This window comes from Zea mays, chromosome 9, assembly GCF_902167145.1.
Source record: "Zea mays cultivar B73 chromosome 9, Zm-B73-REFERENCE-NAM-5.0, whole genome shotgun sequence".
NCBI classification, from domain to species: Eukaryota; Viridiplantae; Streptophyta; class Magnoliopsida; order Poales; family Poaceae; genus Zea; species Zea mays.
The window spans coordinates 142,454,029-142,473,610 of NC_050104.1; the positions used below are offsets into that span (position 1 = coordinate 142,454,029).

The following is a 19,582-nucleotide window of genomic DNA, read 5'->3' on the forward strand; positions in this document are numbered from 1 at the left end:
TGGACCCTCATCATCTTCCTTGTCTTGATCATTGGCATCTCCCCCTTGATCATTGTCCTCCTCTTGAGGTGGCTCATCTTCTTGATCTTCATTTTCATCATCTTGAGCTTGATCCTCATCTTGAGTTGGTGGAGATGCTTGCATTGAGGAAAATGGTTGATCTTGTGCTTATGGAGGCTCTTTGGATTCCTTAGGACACACATCCCCAATGGACATGTTCCTTAGCGCGACACATGGAGCCTCTTCATCATCTAGCTCATAAAGATCAACTTGCTCTACTTGAGAGCTGTTAGTCTCATCAAACACAATGTCACAAGAAACTTCAACTAGTACAGTGGACTTGTTAAAGACTGTATATGCCCTTGTGTTTGAGTCATAACCAAGTAAAAAGTCTTCTACAGCCTTAGGAGCAAATTTAGATTTTCTACCTCTTTTAACAAGAATAAAACATTTGCTACCAAAGACTCTAAAATATGAAACATTGGGCTTTTTACTGGTGAGGAGTTCATAGAATGTTTTCTTGAGGATTCGGTGAAGGTAGAGACGGTTGATGGCATAGCAAGCGGTGTTGATTGCTTCCACCCAAAACCGGTCTGAAGTCTTGTACTCATCAAGCATAGTCCTCGCCATGTCAAGTAGAGTTCTATTCTTCCTCTCCACTACACCATTTTGTTGTGGAGTGTAGGGAGAAGAGAACTCATGCTTGATGCCCTCGTCCTCAAGAAAGCCTTCTATTTGTGAGTTCTTGAACTCTGTCCCATTGTCGCTTCTTATTTTCTTGATCCTCAAACCGAACTCGTTTTGAGCTCGTCTTAAGAATCCCTTTAAGGTCACTTGGGTTTGTGATTTTTCCTGCAAAAAGAACACCCAAGTGAAGCGAGAATAGTCATCCGCAATAACAAGACAATACTTACTCCCGCCGATGCTTATGTAAGCTATCGGGCCGAATAGGTCCATGTGGAGTAGTTCAAGCGGCCTGTCGGTCGTCATGATGTTCTTGTGTGGATGGTGAACACCAACTTGCTTTCCTGCTTGACATGCGCTACAAACCCTGTCTTTCTCAAAATGAACATTTGTTAGTCCCAAAATGTGCTCTCCCTTTAAAAGCTTATGAAGATTCTTCATTCCAACGTGGGCTAATCGGCGGTGCCAGAGCCAACCCATGTTTGTCTTAGCAATTAAGCAAGTGTCGAGTTCAGCTCTATTAAAATCAACTAAGTATAGCTGACCCTCTAACACTCCCTTAAATGCTACTGAATCATCACTTCTTCTAAAGACAGTAACACCTATATCCGTAAAAAGACAGTTGTAACCCATTTTGCATAATTGAGAAACAGAAAGCAAATTGTAATCTAAAGAATCTACAAGAAAAACATTGGAAATAGAATGGTCAGGAGATATAGCAATTTTACCAAGTCCTTTGACCAAACCTTGATTTCCATCCCCGAATGTGATAGCTTATTGGGGATCATGGTTTTTCTCGTAGGAGGAGAACATCCTTTTCTCCCCAGTCATGTGGTTTGTGCACCCACTATCAATTATCCAACTTGAGCCCCCGGATGCATAAACCTACAAAACAGATTTAGTCTTTGAGCCCTTGTGTTTGGCCCCAACATATTTGGCAACTACTTTGCCTGATTTGTTAGTTAAAACATATGAAGCATCAAAAGTCTTAAATGAAATAGTAGGCTCATTTGATGCATTAGGAGTTTTCTTTTTAGGCAATTTAACATGAGTGGATTGCCTAGAACTAGATGCCTCACTCTTATACATAAAAGCATGATGAGAGCCAGAGTGAGACTTCCTAGAATGAATTCTTCTAATTTTGTGCTCGGGATAACCAGCAGGATATAAAATGTAACCCTCGTTATCCTGAGCCATGGGAGCCTTACCCTTAACAAAATTAGATAGTCTTTTAGGGGTATTAAGCTTGACATTGTCTCCCTTTTGGAAGCCAATGCCATCCTTAATCCCAGGGCGTCTCCCATTATAGAGCATGCTTCTAGCAAATTTAAAATTTTCATTTTCTAAGTCATGCTCATTTATTTTGGCACTAAGTTGAGCTATGTGATCATTTTGTTGTTTAATTAAGGCTAGGTGATCATGAATAGCATCAACATCAATGTCTCTACATCTAGTACAAATAGTAACATGCTCAATGGTAGATGTAGAGGGTTTGCAAACATTTAATTCATCAATCTTAGCATGTAACATGACATTTTCATTTCTAAGATTGGAAACAATATCATTGCAATCATTTAAATTTTTAGCCTTAGCAATCAATTTATCATTTTCTATCTTAAGGCTAGCAATGGATTCATTTAACTTGTCAATCTTAGCAAGTAAACTAGCATTATCATTTTTAAGATTGGCAAAAGAATCATCACAAACATTTAACTTCTCAACCTTAGCAATCAATTTAGCATTCTCAAATCTAAGGTTGGAAATAGTGTCATGGCAAGTGCTTAGCTCACTAGTCAATTTCTCACATTTTTCTACTTTCTGAGCATAAGCATTTTTTACCTTAACATGCTTCTTATTTTCTTTAATTAGGAAGTCCTCTTGGCTATCCAAGAGTTCATCCTTCTCATGAATAGCTCCTATCAATTCATTTATTTTTTCTTTTTGTTGCATGTTTAGGTTGGCAAAAGGGCAAGTAAATTATTCCTCATCATCACTAGAGTTATTCTCATCACTAGATGTTGCATATTTAGTGGAGGCTCTAGTTTTTACCTTCTTTTTGCCGTCCTTTGCCATGAGGCACTTGTGGCCAACGTTGGGGAAGAGGAGACCCTTGTTGACGGCAATGTTTGCGGCGTCCTCGTCGGAGGAGGAGTCGGTGGAGCTCTCATCGGAGTCCCACTCCCAGCAAACATGGGCATCGCCGCCTTTCTTCTTGTAGTACTTCTTCTTTTCCCTCCTCTTTCCCTTCTTGTCGTCGCCCCTGTCACTATCACTAGATAATGGACATTTTGCAATAAAATGACCGGGCTTACCACACTTGTAGCAAACTTTCTTGGAGCGGGGCTTATAGTCCTTCTCCCTCCTTTGCTTGAGGATTTGGCGAAAGCTTTTGATGATTAAAGTCATCTCCTCATTGTCGAGCTTGGAGGCGTCGATGGTGAGCCTACTTGACGTAGACTCTTTTTTCTTCTCCTCCGTCGCTTTAATGCGACGGGTTGCACCTCGGGTGTGGAGGTGGCGCCACGCTCGATGATTTGTTTGGAGCCTTTGATCATCAATTCAAAGCTCACAAACTTTCCTATCACTTCCTCGGGAGACATTAATTTATATCTAGGATCACCACGAATTAATTGAACTTGTGTAGGGTTAAGAAAAACGAGTGATCTAAGAATAACCTTGACCATTTCATGGTCATCCCATTTGGTGCTCCCGAGGTTGCGCACTTGGTTCACCAAGGTCTTTAGCCGGTTGTACATGGCTTGTGGCTCCTCTCCTTGGTTGAGCATAAATTGACCGAGCTCCCCCTCGATCGTTTCCCGCTTGGTGATCTTAGTCACCTCATCTCCTTCATGCGCGGTTTTGAGCACGTCCCAAATCTCTTTGGCACTCTTCAACCCTTGCACCTTATTATACTCCTCTCGACTTAGAGAGGCGAGGAGTATAGTAGTGGCTTGGGAGTTGAAGTGCCGGATTTGGGCTACCTCGTCCGAGTCATAGCCTTCATCCCCCATGGATGGTTCCTGCGCACCAAATTCAACAATGTCCCAAATACTAGCGTGGAGTGAGGTTAGATGGTGCCTCATTTTATCACTCCACATACAATATATCTTCACCGTCAAAAATCGGTGGTTTGCCTAGTGGGATGGAAAGTAAAGGAGTGCGTTTGGAAATGCGAGGATAGCGTAAGGGGATCTTACTAAACTTCTTGCGTTCATGGCGCTTAGAAGTGACGGACAGCGTGTCGGAGCCAGAGGTGGAAGGCGAGGAAGAATCGGTCTCGTAGTAGACCACTTTCTTCATTTTCTTCTTCTTGTCGCCACTCCGGTGCGACTTGACGCGAGAGGTGATTCCTCTCTCTTCTTGTTGCGGGACTCCCCCGATGGAGCTTTCCCGTGGCTTGTGGCGGGCTTCTCGCCGGTCACCATCTCCTTCTTAGCGTGAGCTCCCGACATCACTTCGAGCGGCTAGGCTCTAATGAAGTACCGGGCCCCGATACCAACTGAAAGTTGCCTAGAGGGGGGTGAATAGGCAAATCTGAAATTTACAAACTTAAAGCACAACTACAAGCCGAGGTTAGCGTTAGAAATATAGTCGAGTCCGAAAGAGAGGGCGAAAACAAATCACAAGCAAATGAAGATTGTGACACGGTGATTTATTTTACCGAGGTTCGGTTCTTGCAAACCTACTCCCCGTTGAGGTGGTCACAAAGACCGGGTCTCTTTCAACCCTTTCCCTCTCTCAAACGATCACTTAGACCGAGTGAGCTTCTCTTCTCAATCTATTGGGACACTTAGTCCCCACAAGGACCACCACACAATTGGTGTCTCTTGCTTTGATTACAAATGTCTTGGGAACAAGAAATGGGGAAGAAGAAAAGCGATCCAAGCGCAAGAGCTCAAAAGAACACGGCAAAACTCTCTCTTCTAGTCACTAATTGCTTTGAGTGGAATTGGGACTTGGAGAGATTTTGATTCAATCTATTTGTGTCTTGTATTGAATGCACTAGCTCTTGTATTGAATGTGTTGGCTGAAAACTTGGATGCCTTGAAGTGTGGTGGTTGGGAGATATTTATAGCCCCGACCACCAAAGTGGTCGTTGGGGAAGGCTGTTGTCGAAGGGCGCACCGGACAGTCCGGTGCACCACCGGACACTGTCCGATGCACCACCGGACACTGTCCGGTGCGCCAGCCACGTCACCCAACCGTTAGGGTTAGACCGTTGGAGCTCTGACATGTGGGGCCACCGGACAGTCGGGTGGTGCACCGAACAGTCATTGTTCACTGTTCGGTGCGGCTTCTGGCGCCTGCTCTGACTCTTCGTGCGTTGTACGCGCATTGTAGCTCACTGTTCACCTTTTGCAGACAACCGTTGGTGCTGTTAGCCGTTGCTCCGCTTGGCACACCGGACAGTCCGGTGAATTATAGCGGAGGGGCTCCCCAAATTCCCGAAGCTAGCAAGTCCGGTGAAATGAGGTTCTACATGAGACAACTTGTTGATTGTATTAAATGATTGTAACCATGTATGCTTAGAAAGGACAAACTTAGCTAAAATAATGATACTAGAATTGGCAAAGCTAAAAGTTGACCTTAGATACAGTTAGTGCTTTTGGCAAACCAAAGCCCTCAGCCAAATAGCTGCATGGTCTAGAGGTAGAGGAGTAGATTCCTCACACCGGGTAAGTCTAGCTGAGTATTAGTATACTCAGCCTTGCTCGTGGCATAATTTTTGCAGGTACGCTTCAGGACATGGTTGATGGTGTAACTTGGCCTACAACCCTGCCACCGGGTTGGACGGACGAGTGAGATGCTGCTCCGGCAGGAGAGGAGCAGGAGGAGTAGTTGGCTAGGCCTTGCCCTATTCCTCGCTTTTGATGATATCGATTATCCGCTGCAGTTTATTTTGTGAACTTATATCAACTACTTGAAAAACTCCGATTTATGCAATAACTCCAGTACTTTAATTTGAGGTTTTCCTGTTATATTGTATTTCTTCTGTGACTCGCCTTCGAGTGAGCTTGTGGTATTTGATCCTGGATAAGTGGCTTTATCAGACTAGATCTGAGGGACTGACGGGTTATTCTGATTTAAGTGTGTTGCGGCCTTTAAGGCGTGACTTGGGCACTTAAGCTGGAATAATACGAGCGGTTCTGCCACAGGCGGTAAACTGACGTCCGGACTGGGTAGGGCAACCGATGAGCCTTAGCTCGGAGACATGCATCACAAACTTACTTTGAGGACTCGAAGTGAGAACATGACAAGCTATTACTCTTGATAACACGAAGTACAATATCTCGATATGGATGACCTAAGCGAAGATGCCAACACTGGGAGGACAACTTTATTGTTGAGAGGATGCACTTCTGAATGGTGGGGGAGATCGATTGTGGTTGTAGAGGATAGAGACCTCATCTACATGGTTCGTGTAGTAGGACCAGCTTCGTTACCTGATCCTCGATCAAGAAAAAGTGCGGGTGAAGCTCAATAAGTGTTTTTATCAACAGTAAAACGATGAATAGAGATGAGTTGTTTGTGAGCACTTGGACTTTCCAGAGCATGTATTTGGGTTTGCTGAGTTCCTCAGAAATTGGGATATGGAAGGAGGAGGGGATGGTGTGGTTGAATCGGAGTCAAGCGCCATGGCTAGATGAGGTGTTTCAGAGATTGGCTCTAGTACCATGTAAGATGGCGACATGACTTGGGTTTTCCAGAGCATGTAATTGGTTTTGCTGAGTTCCTCACATATTGGGATATGGAAGGAGAAGGGGATGGTGTGGTTGAATTGGAGTCAAACGCCATGGCGTTTATGCATCAGTTTATAAAAATTAGATTCTCAGTTTTTTAAAACCAAGAAGATAGCCTCTCCTACCTAAAAAATAAAAACCAGCTTCTTAAAAACTGGATTGTTTCGAAGTTTATAGAAACTGGATTATCAGTTTATTAAAAACCAAAAAGTTAGCCTCAACTAGCTAAAAGTAAATTATAAAAACTGAGATGTTTTCAAACACCATTAACCTATTTTTTATAAACCAGTTTTTATAAACCGGAGATAGAACAAGATTCTTAAATATACTCGTACTGTATAAAATAATACTTTTATGTACATGTACGCGTTACTATCGACGAACCAGCGCTCAAAGTTCAACCGCTACAACTAGCCGTAATCAAGGATCAGCAATCTAGCTGATGCTCCTCTCCATCATCTCGTTGTACTGCAGCCAGGAGATCTGGCGCTGCAGCTTCATCTGCGCATAGAACCTGGCGATGAACTCCTCCGCCTTGACGTCCACCCCGGCGTCCTCGCCACCCTCCCCTGCCACCGACCCTGCGGTGCTCGCGTGGCACGCCTCCGCCACCACCCGCTCCAGCAGCTGCTCGTCATCGCCACAGCAGCTCAGCTCGTCCTCCTCCTCCTCCTCGACGTGGCGCGCGCTCCGTGGGTCGTCGGCGTAGCAGTACCCGCCAGCGGCCTCGTCCACCTCGCGTGCGGCGGCGCTGCTGAAGAAGTAGCGGTCGTCGGCGCAGAGGCCCGGGGTGGCCGGCGCGATGCAGGGGATGAGGCGGAGCACGCGCGCGGACGGGGTGCGGAACCGGAACGCCGGCGTCTCGTCGATGGAGTACTCGCGCTCGCCGCCGTGGCGGAGCCGGTCGCCGCGCGCGCCGTGGCGGCGGAGCGTGCGGAGCAGGCGCAGGCTGTGCGCCGCGCCGCCCTTCCGCGCCCACAGCACCGCCAGCCGCAGCAGCCGCCACGCCCGCGTCCCGAACGACGGCTTCCTCAGCGCCGCCATTGCGTGCGCGCGCTGCGCGTTGAATGGGGGGAAATGCGGGCGCTGGATCGTTGCTTTGCTCTGGCCCTGCTTTGCTTTGCTTTGCTTTGCTCAGGTGACTGCTTGCTTGCTTGCTTCGAAGGTTGGCGAGAGGGGATTGAGATATGAGTTGGGGCAGAAAGAGGCAGAATATAAATAGGAGCTGGCGGGGCGTTGCTTGCGCGGGCGCGGGCGCGGGAGGAGGAAGCGAACGCGTTTAGCAGCTGCCCGCCCGCCCGCCCGCCCGCTTATACTTGGCAGTTGGCGTTAAGCTGGAGGCAGTGTGCACATGACATGATTGGGCGGGGGCCCGGCCGCCAGGACGAAGGTGAGTTAGGTGACCATGCCGCCATGGCAAGTACGCCGGCCACGGTTCAGACCTTCGGCTTGCTGCTACAGCCGGAAACCGGAGGCGTTGGTGTGCGTGATTGGGTAGAGAGGCCTGGTACTGGTAGAAGGGCAATCGGGGACGGAGACTTCCTCCGCTTGATGGGCGGGACGGCCGGACGGGGGTGGGCATTTGGTCGGCCCTAGTCCTAGTGGCTGGCGAGCGGATTCCTGGGTCTCCCTGAGCTCGCAGTCGTTTTCGTTTCCCCCACACGGTTTCGCCCGGAGCTCGCAGTTCGTGTACTGCAGCATCCTTTGTTTTGTTGCGTTTCGCCAGCGCCGTAGCCGTAGCCGTAGCCGTAGCTCCGGCCTGCACGGCCTGCCCGAATTTTTTGTATTTTAGCCCCTAAACTGAAGTAAATTCACGTTTAGACCTAAAAAAATTTTAAATACTGTTTTGGACCCTTTGCTCGGCGCCATAGGCTGTGGCGCCGAGCTAACACAGCTCGGCGCCACAGCCTATGGCGCCGAGCTCTGACGTGGCCGCAACGGCTAGTTGCGTCCAGGGCTTACCTGGCTCTGACGTGGCGGCGGCGCGGCCTCGTAGCTCGGCGCCACAGATCTTGGCGCCGAGCTACGAATGCCTATAAAAACGCCCGTGCGGCTGGCCGAGAGCAGCTCATTTCATCCCATTTTCAAACTTCGTCAAAAATTGCTGGATTCAAAGATTTGAGTTGGTTCACTTCGTAGGCCAAGGTATGATTTCGAACTGATTCGTTTTGTATATTGGGTTGTTAGTTAAATAATTTGTATACACCTATTATATTATTATTTCGAATATTAGTTTGTGTAGACTTATTATAAAGCATAATAGGTACAAGTGATAATTATAATCGTTTATTAGATGAAAGACATGTACCGAGAGGCGTTGTGGCAGAAGAGAGGTCGTCCTCGGGAGTTATATCCGGACGTATCTAGTAAGGATGCTCCTGTTCCTCCTGAACTCCCCGTGCCTAACTGTGACTGTGGCAGACTGGCTTGGGTACATCAATCACAACATCCAGACACGGCTGCTCGCTGCTACTACCTTTGTGGCACTTTGGACGTACGTAGCTTATGACTTGTCACTTAACTTTGTTCGCGTTCATTATTTTGTAGATATGTAATAGTGCATCTTTCCATTATTTTAGGGACATCAGAGGTGTTTCTTTTTCCAGTGGATCGATGGTCCTGATAAATTTGACCCTCGATATCTTCTTTTCGTTAATTGGTTGAGTGGAAGGACCAGTCATGAGCGTTTTAAGCGTTGGGTACCTCCTCCCCCGAATCCTCCACCAATGACGGATGCAGAGAAGGAGGTAGCAACAGAAAGACGGATGGACTCACCGCCTCGATGCGATTGTGGAGACCGTGCTGTCATCGACGAAGACTATGACAAGCAGTTCTGTTGTCCGAACATTGATTATGTGAGCCCATTGATACGCTAAATATATGAACTAGTTTTTATTTACAATAAATTACTAATTTTTTCTCCTGCAGCCATACGGGTGGCGTAAGTGTCGTTTCAGAGAGTGGTTGTATGGTCCTTTGTCCCATTGGCCAGAGCCAGAGGTAAAGGAAAAGAGATACATGGGGTGGGCGGCAGAAGAGGTCAAATTTGATCCAGTACTCTGCAAATGCGGTATTGAAGCTAAGTATGGATTAGTTCCTTCGGAGCTTGGTGTTGGATATTTTTGTGGACATATGGTCGATTACGATGAGGTTGGTATTTTTTTTTGCACCAGATATAATGTTATAGCGGTACTTACTATTTTTTTGTAGGAGACGAGGAAATGCAGTTGGGAGAGTTACGACGACAAAGGAGAGGTGATGCGGACAATAGAGTCCAAGAGAATAATGGGACAGAAGATGCGTTGTGGATCTCAGCTCGTTGATTCGTACATTAACGATCGCATACGCGACATGCGTAGGGAAGCAAAATCTGCCTTTTATGATAGCCCGAAGCGTGCAGAGTATAGGAGGTTGAAGGCGGCAGATGAGAAGAGAGCACAGGATGCAAGGGAATGGGAAGCGGCTCAAGCCGAGAAACAGATGTTGGATAATCTTGCTGATCGCCTCAAGGGAAGTAAGTGAGATAAATGATATTTTAATTATGTTAGTACAATTTATTTATCCTGACTTTGCTAACTTAATTTTCTCATTATATTTGCAGAGATTGGAAGCGGCGTAAACTATTTGGCCGATGAGGCGCATGCGAGATATGTTCAGGATAAAATGGCAACGGTTCAGTTGATGGAGGAGGAGGACGACGACACATCTAGATTGAGTGAGCTTATCGCCCTCGCAGAGGCAGGATTACATGAAGAAGAGGAGGACGACATGTCAAGGTTGAGTGAGCTCATAGCACTAGCTGAGGCAGGATTACGTGCTCAAGAGGAAGAGGATGAGTTTCTGTCACAGGCCGCCGCAGAGGTAGAGGCAGCTTATTACAAGAAGAAGTCTGATGAGGCTGAGGCTGAGGATGAGCTATTCTCCCAAGCTGCAGATGAAGCAGAAGCCAATTATTACAAAAGAACTGGTGACAAGTGTGATGCAGGACAATGCAGCAAGTGGAATGAGGTTGTTGTTGAGGATTGCGCGACGGATGACTCCGAAGATGAGTTACTCATAGATTGTGATTCAGACTGAAGAATTGTAGCCTATTATGTAGTATTTACGTATCAAAAATAATTTAGAACTCTAAAGATGCGTTACTTATTGATTATTATGTTTTTTACAGTTCACAAAAAAATTTTGCAAGAGTTTCCCTTGTTTTATTAACAACCACAGTTCAAATAATCACATATTATAAGACATATAAGCATTTCAACATATAATACATCACAAAATCACATCGAATATAAAAACATCCACAGAACATAGTTCTTCATATAATGTCCACAAACAAAGTCCAAAATACAAGTTCCCCAACACATAGTCCAAAACATAAAACATAGTTCATATTACAACCGTCTCCAGCATAAGTCCAAATCACACAGTCCATATCACAATAGTATTCATTTCCTCCTAGTCTTACCCTTGCCCTTGGCCCCAAGAGCGTCGGTGCCTGGAGTGTAAGGGTCTCGTGGACGCCTTCTACGTGGTGTCAGCTGTGATGCCTGAGTTGTAGGAGCATCCTGCAACTGAGACGGTCCAATCTCCACCTGACCTGCTGCGCCAGCGCCAGCGCCATCGTCGTCGTCGTCGTCGTCGTCATCGTCGTCGTCGTCCTGGGCCACGTTCTCAAACGTGTCCCGCGTCGATCGCGACGAGCTGAGTCCTGTTGTAGATGGTCCAACTGCACAAATGGGAGGCTGAACGTCCTGCTGCATACGAGGCACAGGCAGCTGCACGTCAACGCCCGCTAGAGACCGGCATCCACACCGAGCCGCTGCTCGACGAAGACGACGTGATACCCTCTGTAATCGAAATGTTAGTTAAAGACATATGTTACAACATACAAATAAACAAGTTTTCTGTTAGACATTGATACTCACTGATAGTAACGATAGCGTAGTAGTATCTGAAGTTCTCTGTGAGATACGCTCGAGTTCAACAACAGATACGAGCATAGAGTTTCCCTATCACAAGTTAAGACATTAGGATGCTCAAAACTAGACATATCTCATTGAATTGAAATCTCTAATTTTAGTAAAGAAATAGTTACCACTCTATCAAGGATTGGAGCAGCCTCAATTTGGGACCCGTGCCGAGCAGCTATGTCGAAAGCTGTGTCTTCGTCGTCTGACGATTCTTGCTCGGCGTAGTCTGCTGCTGTCCACTGTCCCTTCAACTTGCACCTAGTCACACCAGAATACCAAATCAAATACCTCCGGAAGTTGTAGTTTGTGTGCGCCTGGTCATTCTCATAGTTCAGATCCCCCTGCTGGTCCCATTCATCAATGTAATCACGATGGTGCGTCTCGAAGTCCGTGACCTTCTTCTGTCTCTGTCTGTCGAACCTGCAAAAGTTAGAACCATATATTAGCGAATAACTGATATTTCAATTATTAGTTAGAATAACAAGTGCATGTAGTAACTCACTTATGAAGTTCTATTGAAGTCGAGAATGGCTCCACCGGAAACTCCTGGCGCAATCCGAACTGTCGAGCAACTCTGTGGGGCAAGTGGTACTCAACAGCATAAAAACAGATGAGGGGACACCTCATGAGGTAGAGGTTCTCGTCTATTGAGCACATGCTGCTCAACTGTATGCTGGCGAAATATGGATCAAGATACGGTTGCCAAGTCACCTGCAAAAGTTTTAGAAAGCCCATGTAAGCACGCTGGTGTCGTGTGATAAAAGTAGAAAGGACATGTAAAATGAAAAAAGGAGACAACTCACCATCGAAGGAGTAAGTGCGTCGAGCTCGTTTGAGTACTCCACGTAAGCACGCTGGTGTCGTGCGAATGGCTCCTCGACCTGGTCCCAGCGGTAAGCAGCCGTGGGCTTAAGCCGATGTCCGGCTACCACGAACCACTCACGAGGAGGAAACTCTCTGGGTCGCCCGACGGGTATGTGTGCCCACATCCACAGCTGTAGTAGGTAGACACATCCACCTAAGCTGGCGGTCCTCGACGAACGACGACAAGCCTCGCAAAGTTGCCTGTACAGGAAGGCCAACACTGCTGAAGCCCAGCTGTAACCTCCGGTCGTATCCCAGTCAGTCAGGCAGGGCAGAAACATCCATGACGCGCTGTCGCCTGTCGCGTCTGGAAAAAGAACTGAACCAAAGAGATGGAGAATCCAAGCTCGACAATGGTATCCAACCGTCTGCTCATCTGCACCAGGTGGACACTGCCCAAAGCTCTGCCTAAGCCAGGTAAGTGGGACTCCGGTGTTGTGGCTACCTCGTAGCTCATCCGGAAGCAGTCTCCCAAGAAAGGCCTCCACCCTCTGCCTCCAACCGCCTGGTGATGCCTGACCGGTCACTGGACGACCCATAATGCTGAGACCAAGAATCTTCTGACAATCTTCAAGCGTCACAGTCATCTCACCGCAGGGAAGGTGGAAAGTGTGAGTCTCTGGCCGCCACCTATTGGAAGACAAAAGAATACAAAATCATTAGTATGCAAAGTAGATTTGATAATTGTAAATATTAAACAACTAGAGAAGTCTTTACCTGTCGACCAGAGCCGTCAACGCCGCTGGGTTGAAAGTGGGCAGCCCACGGCGGACCTGGTACGATAAGACGTCCAAGCCAGCCCTCTGTAGGAGAGGAGTGTACCTCTCATCGTACCTCATCTCCTCCAGAAACCGGTCGTGGGTCCGGACCCGCAGAACGGGCAACACCTAGCAATCAAAAGAATTTTCATTAGTCAAATATAGGTCGCACATATTAATTCGAAAATTTAATTTATGTACAAAATGTTACCTCTCCCTCTGCGGTGAGACGGCCCCTGTGGTGCTCGTCGTAGTGAGGGTCCAACAAGTGGAACTGTGCCATCCTGCAAATTAAGATATCAACATATTAGAATATAAGTTGTGTACAAAGTGTAACAAAAAAATCGACATATTAGAATTAAATTTGTGTATAAAAAATATATCACACCTGACTAAGTGTCCAAATGCATGTACGTGAGTTGTGGCCAAGTCTACCGCATTTTCCGCATTCATTCTGCTCTGGGTCCACGAGAAAGGGGGACGCTCGTCCTCTCCTACTGCGACCGGAAACCTGATCCATAACCATGTTGCACCGGCTCCTTTTCCTACTACCACGTTTGTCCCATCGATGCGCTGGATCAGCAACGTATACCGGACCGGTGTACGGTGGCCATTGTGTCTAGGTTTACCACATCCGCACCAGAATGCATCAAGTAACACGACATGTGTCCTCGAAGGTCGCACCTCACCGTCCGAAGTTATGCCGCCTAGTGTTGTTACCTCGTATTTACCCAGCTCCTCATCAAAGCATTGTACCTCATGTCTATGGGCACGTTCCTTTGCATTATTAAGGTGTGATGTTGGTTTAGGTGCCCATCTCTGCCCTCGAGTCTGCATTGCCTTGGCCTGCGCGTGTCTATCATTAAACCAAGCCACAAGCCTATAAAAAGTGAATGTTACTATAGCATTGACTGGCATGCCCCGTATACCCTTGAGCACACTGTTAAATGACTCGGCCATGTTGCTAGTCTGAAACTCGAACCGCCAGCCACCTTCGTCGTAGGCCCTTGTCCATTTGTGCGGTTCCCTCAGCAATCCAGCAATCCAGCTCTTACCTTCAGCATTTGTTGCATCTTTTAGTTCCTTCAACTTATCCTCGAAAAACGAAACCTCCAACTGACGACATACCTCCTCAAAAAGGGGGAAGTTAGCCTTGCTATGATCCTTTCGAAGAAGATTTTCTGCTAGATGTCGAGTGCACCATCTGTGGTGCATGGGTGCGTAGCCAGTAATCTGCTCTTGCACTGCATTAAGAATACCTTGGTGTCTGTCAGATATGACACCAACCTCGCGTCCAGGGCCTACGACATGGATGCGTACAAGCCGCAAGAACCAAGACCAACTATCTCTGTTCTCCCTCTCCACCAAAGCAAATGCCAAAGGAACCAGTGAGTTGTCTGCGTCGCATGATATGGCAACCAACAATGTGCCCTTATACTTCCCAAGCAGAAAAGTACCATCAATAGAGAGCACGGGACGACAATGCCTGAAGGCCTCTACGCACTGCGAGAAACACCAGAAAGCACGATAAAATATCTCTTTGCCGTTCCTCCATTCATTAGGTTTGGGGATGTACTCGTAATGCATGCCTGGGTTTTTTGCTTTCATTGCATTGAACAATGCTGGTAACTTCTCGTAACCCTCCTCCCAATCCCCGTATATCATCTTCCATGCTCGCTGCTTTGCCCTCCATGCTTTCCCATATTTGATCCTGTAACCAAACAGCTCCGAAGTCATGGTCATAATTGACTTCACCTTCAAGTTTGGCTGACCCTTCAATATCCCCAATATCCTTTTCGCAATCAGGGTAGATGTCAACTGACGATGCTTAGAGCTCAGCTCTGTCTGGGCACAAGTGTGTGGACCTACAATTTTGGTGATCTTAAACTTTCCGGTGTCCTTCTGCCTTCGGGCACATACCCTCCAATTACATTCTGGCACCTCGCACACAACAGTGTAACGACGCTGTGCATACGAATGTCTCACCTTGAACGGCCTCTTCCGGTTCACAGAATATTCCTGTAGCCATCGTCTCAGTGTAGGCAGATCCTTGAAAAGTAAGCCAACCTTAATCTCAATGCTATCGGCGTTATCCGGAGCCTCTAGCAGTTCATCGTCACGTCCTTCAGCATACGCACGGGTGGAATGACTTAAACTGCTAAATTCATGGACTGCAGGGTCTCGCTCCGGACACAAACGTCTTATGAGTTCAATTTCTTGCTCGGTCATTTCTTGAACCGGACGGTCATCATTAGAATCTACGGCCCGTGCAGCCTCATATGGCTCCTCCTCATCCTCAATCTGAACATCAACACTATTCGATGCCCTGCATATGTTGTCCATATTATATGACACAGGCACATCAATCTGAACATCAGCATTATTGATATGTGGAGATCCTGCATCGGGTCGGAGCAAGAAAAACCATATTAAAAAGTCTAATCAAACGAAATAATGATGGATACGAACAATGTGTCGAAGACACTTACTAGGATGATCGTCAACTGGATCCTGGGTCAATGGGATCTCTTGGGGGGGTACCACCGCATTAGAAGCCCCACAAACGCCGGGAATAGGACGAGAAATCCCATACTCGTGCGGACCCGATTGAGCATCGGGCACAACAACGACTTCTTCATGAAGCTCTACCAAAGGAGCTTCAATACGAGATGCATTTGGCATTTGTGGAGATAACCCGACTGGACCTTCGCATTGACTAACAGGTAACTTTTGAACAACCACATCCAAACATGGTGGAACCATCGTCTTCACAATTTTTAAATATATCACCCAATCATCTTCTGAGGCAATGGAGATCAACCGTCGGACAACTGTTCCATATGTAATATGGGACAACAAACCCTGAATTGATATTCTAGGGTCGTTTATGTCGCAACTAATCTCCTCACAAGCTCGAGCCAAAAGCTGGTCAAAAGTTGGTCTTTCAACGAACAACATGGTCACGATCTTCATACCATCAAAAGTAACACTCCCATAAGCATCTATCTCCACCCTTCCTCCATGGTATAGTGTTACTAGGCTGTCCATCTATTGCAAAAATGGATTACTAACTCAATAATGGCTACATACTTAAGCCTACTAAATAAATATATATTAACTAATAACTATACAGTAAATATTAAATAAACACATCAAACGAAATTACATAATCTATAAATAATGTACGAAAACTATGTATACCTGAGAACGCGTACGACTCCAGCTAACGGTGGAGAAGGTCAAGTCGGACGAACACCTACGTACAAAAAAACAAATTGTCAGTAAAAAATTTGGCAGCACCTCCCCTGTAAAGTGATGTTTATAGAACCTGCGAATAAACAACAACACGATGGTTGCCAACACAGAAAACATGTAATATCAATGCGCTAAACAAAATGGTAACTATATAATCACTAATAATTTACTAAACACTAACAATATACTACGCAACAAACTAGCTAACTATTTTAATAAACACTAACAACAAAATATCTAACTAATTACTAAACAATAAATAAGGGGATACCTAACTAATTACTACTAGTTTACAAACTAAAAAATTAAAAAAAAATGGTGGGGAGTGGGGGCGAGAGGTACCGGGGCCGGAGCGGTTGGTGGCCGGACAGCGGGCGGTGGCCGGACTCCGGGCGGTGGTCGTCGGAGCTCGGGCGGAGCGCGGCGGGGCGGCCGGCGGAGCGGCCGGCTGAGCTCGGACGGAGCTCGGGCCGAGCTCGAGGGCGGACCTCGCCGCGGCGTGAATAGGGCGGAGCTCGCGGCGGCGGGCAGCGGAGCTTGGGGCGGCCGGCGTGAAGAGCTCGAGGCGGCGCCGGAGAAGGGGCAAGCGGCGGCGGCGTGAGCTGTGGACGTCGGGCGGCGGCGGCGGGATTTCGAATGAGCAGACAACACAAGAAACACGCAGAGAGAAGGGATGTTTACGGATTTTTTCCTAGCTCGGCGCCAAGATCTGTGGCGCCGAGCTAGGTGCCACGCAGGACAGCCACGTCACGAAGCTCGGCGCCATAGGCTGTGGCGCCGAGCTGTGTTAGCTCGGCGCCACAGGCTATGGCGCCGAGCTAAGGGTCCAAAACTGCATTTAAAATTTTTTTAGGTCTAAACGTAAATTTACTTCTGTTTAAGGGCTAAAATACAAAAAATTCGGACGGCCTGCCGTCGCGTGTGTAACCCGGTTGCAGTATTTCGTTTGCAGCCAGTTCTGAGCTGCAATGCGCAGTCGACAACCGGCGGTTTACCGTATCAATTGATTTTTTTTTTAATCAACGGCTTCCCTGACGAACGGTATGGCGTGAGATCATTTTAATCACTCAACAAAATGAAAACACATCTTCTTTTTTTCATTAGTCATTCAATTTTGAATACGATTCCATCTCTCTTTTTTTAATGGATGTAGTACACGATCCTGTCAAAATTAACTTAAGTTAGGATTATAGATGTATCTCAAAATCAAATTTCTTTGACCATGATTTCTATTCTATTTCCCTAACTTTACAGTTTTTTTTTCCAACCCACGTCCTGGTGGCTAGCACAGGGGAGGAGGTACCACTGTACCAGGACGTGCCCTGCGGTCTCTTCATTTATTTAGGAGTATAGGGCAGCACAGGGTCACTCGAAATCACACAACCCAGCACAGGATTATGATCAATGTGAACCGCGTATGACTGACGGTCAACTCAGCGTAATTTCCGCGGCGGAGTACCCACGAGAACACCGTAGCAGGAATATAATATAGGGCAGCACAGGGTCACTCGAAATCACACAACAGCACAGCAGTTCCACTTGCCGCTCCCAAACATAATCTACACACATCGTTGTACATCACAGTAAAATTTCAACATTTTATTTTTACTGGTCATGTGTATGTCCGAATTCCGATGGGCAGGTTTTAGGGCGGCGCACATGATCACTTTGGCACGGTTCAAAACACGGCATTATTAGCGTGGCGCCATACTCCAAAGGCATCAGTTTTGGGCCATATGCGTAGATCACTGATACGAATACGATGGGGATGGATGGGGCTGCCTATACATGGCACAACCCGCGTCACAGGCTGTGCTTAGGCCAGTGGCATGAAACACGTACGAAATATGTCCTTGAATATGAAATGGGTAGCCATTTATTAGTTTTTGGAAAGACATGCTGCAGACATTGTCATCTACAACGTACATCGTCTCGAACACACGATCAGATCTCGGTGGTGCAATAAAAACTGTGCAAAGCTGATACAGTAAGCTACCAAAAATATTGTGCAGGATCGCAGCGGGCTACGGCACGAATACTGCAGCAGCAGTTCGGCCAAGGAAAAAGACTTGTTGTCTCTTGTCGTTGCCCTGAAACGATATAAATTAAAGCACGAGAGGAGCAGCAGGTCGGCCAACGCAAACTTAGCGGTAACGAATTTGTAATGTCCCTACGATGTCTGGGCCGGTGGGCCACACCCCCACATGGTATCCCCAGGCTGACAACCAGAAACAGTAGTTGCACGCTGGAATAGAGAGAGAAAGAGAGTCGAGTCAAAGAGTGTTGTCGTGCACATACTACGAAACTGCTCCTCACAAACACACCTTGATGTCACGTTCAGAAAACCCAGGTTGCTTTTGTGCTAAGGCTCAACTAATGGACAGGTAAGCTGAATTTGGAGCTTTGCATACCCTATAGTACTCAAGGTCACTGCTGTCAACCATCATCCGGTGTTCTGATTTAGATTCACATGACTAAGGCTAGTCGCAATGGAGAGTTTCATAGCCTTGTTTTTTCTAAGAGTATCGTGTCATATATAATGAAATAAAGCATAGGTAGAACACCCACTACTATAGTTTCATAGGCATTCAATTTCATAAATCATAGATAGTTGGTAATCGTACCAAGAGAGAGAGCTTTGTTCTCTCTTCTTAAAAATGTTGGAACACCATCGAAAGTGTTTATTGTGGCAGCTTATTAAATGCAAATAAAACTCTTATAGAATTCCCTTTGAGACTGACCTAATAGTCCAATATTAGCTAGCTACATATTAGTTGGATGTTGTTTAGATCCACTAGCTAAAGATAGATGCATTGGTCGTTTTGTCTCTAATGCCCTTCTTCTTCTAGTTATATTTGCTATTGATACACATAGATAAAAGTGGTGTGAGGGAAGAAGTGTTTTTTTTTCACAACATGTAGATGCTATTAGCTGGGTTAGGATAACTGATGGTTATTAGCTAGACATAGCTGACCTGACCTATTAGATGCTGGGTCTAATTATTAGGAGCTGCCGAGCTGGATGTATTCAAATGGGGCCTAATATAGTACTCCAGTTGCTAAACGCTAATCTAATGACGAGCGCGAGGCATCGATCTGACAAACCAGCTTAGCATTGAACAGAGAAGTAGCGGCCACGAAATGCCAGGAGAAGGTTGTCCGCACTAACGAACTGGGACAGCACAACAAGCCAACAAGGTAAAAGTGCAACTACGCCAAATAGATTCAGGTCGAAGGACCTCGGAAAAAGTAAAGGCCCACTGGCCCCAGACTGAATGTCCCAATCGCCCATATAAGCCGAACACATTCAG

At 46.5% G+C, this 19,582-nt stretch overlaps 1 protein-coding gene across 1 annotated transcript; it reads right to left on the reverse strand.

Annotated features, from left to right (window-relative positions):
* Positions 1 to 6,678: 6,678 nt before the first annotated feature.
* On the reverse strand, positions 6,679 to 7,614 carry LOC100280745 (long cell-linked locus protein). Its single transcript, NM_001153666.1, has one exon. The coding sequence runs from the start codon at positions 7,467 to 7,469 to the stop codon at positions 6,861 to 6,863; it is 609 nt and encodes a 202-aa protein (NP_001147138.1). The 5' UTR covers positions 7,470 to 7,614; the 3' UTR covers positions 6,679 to 6,860.
* Positions 7,615 to 19,582: the final 11,968 nt, after the last annotated feature.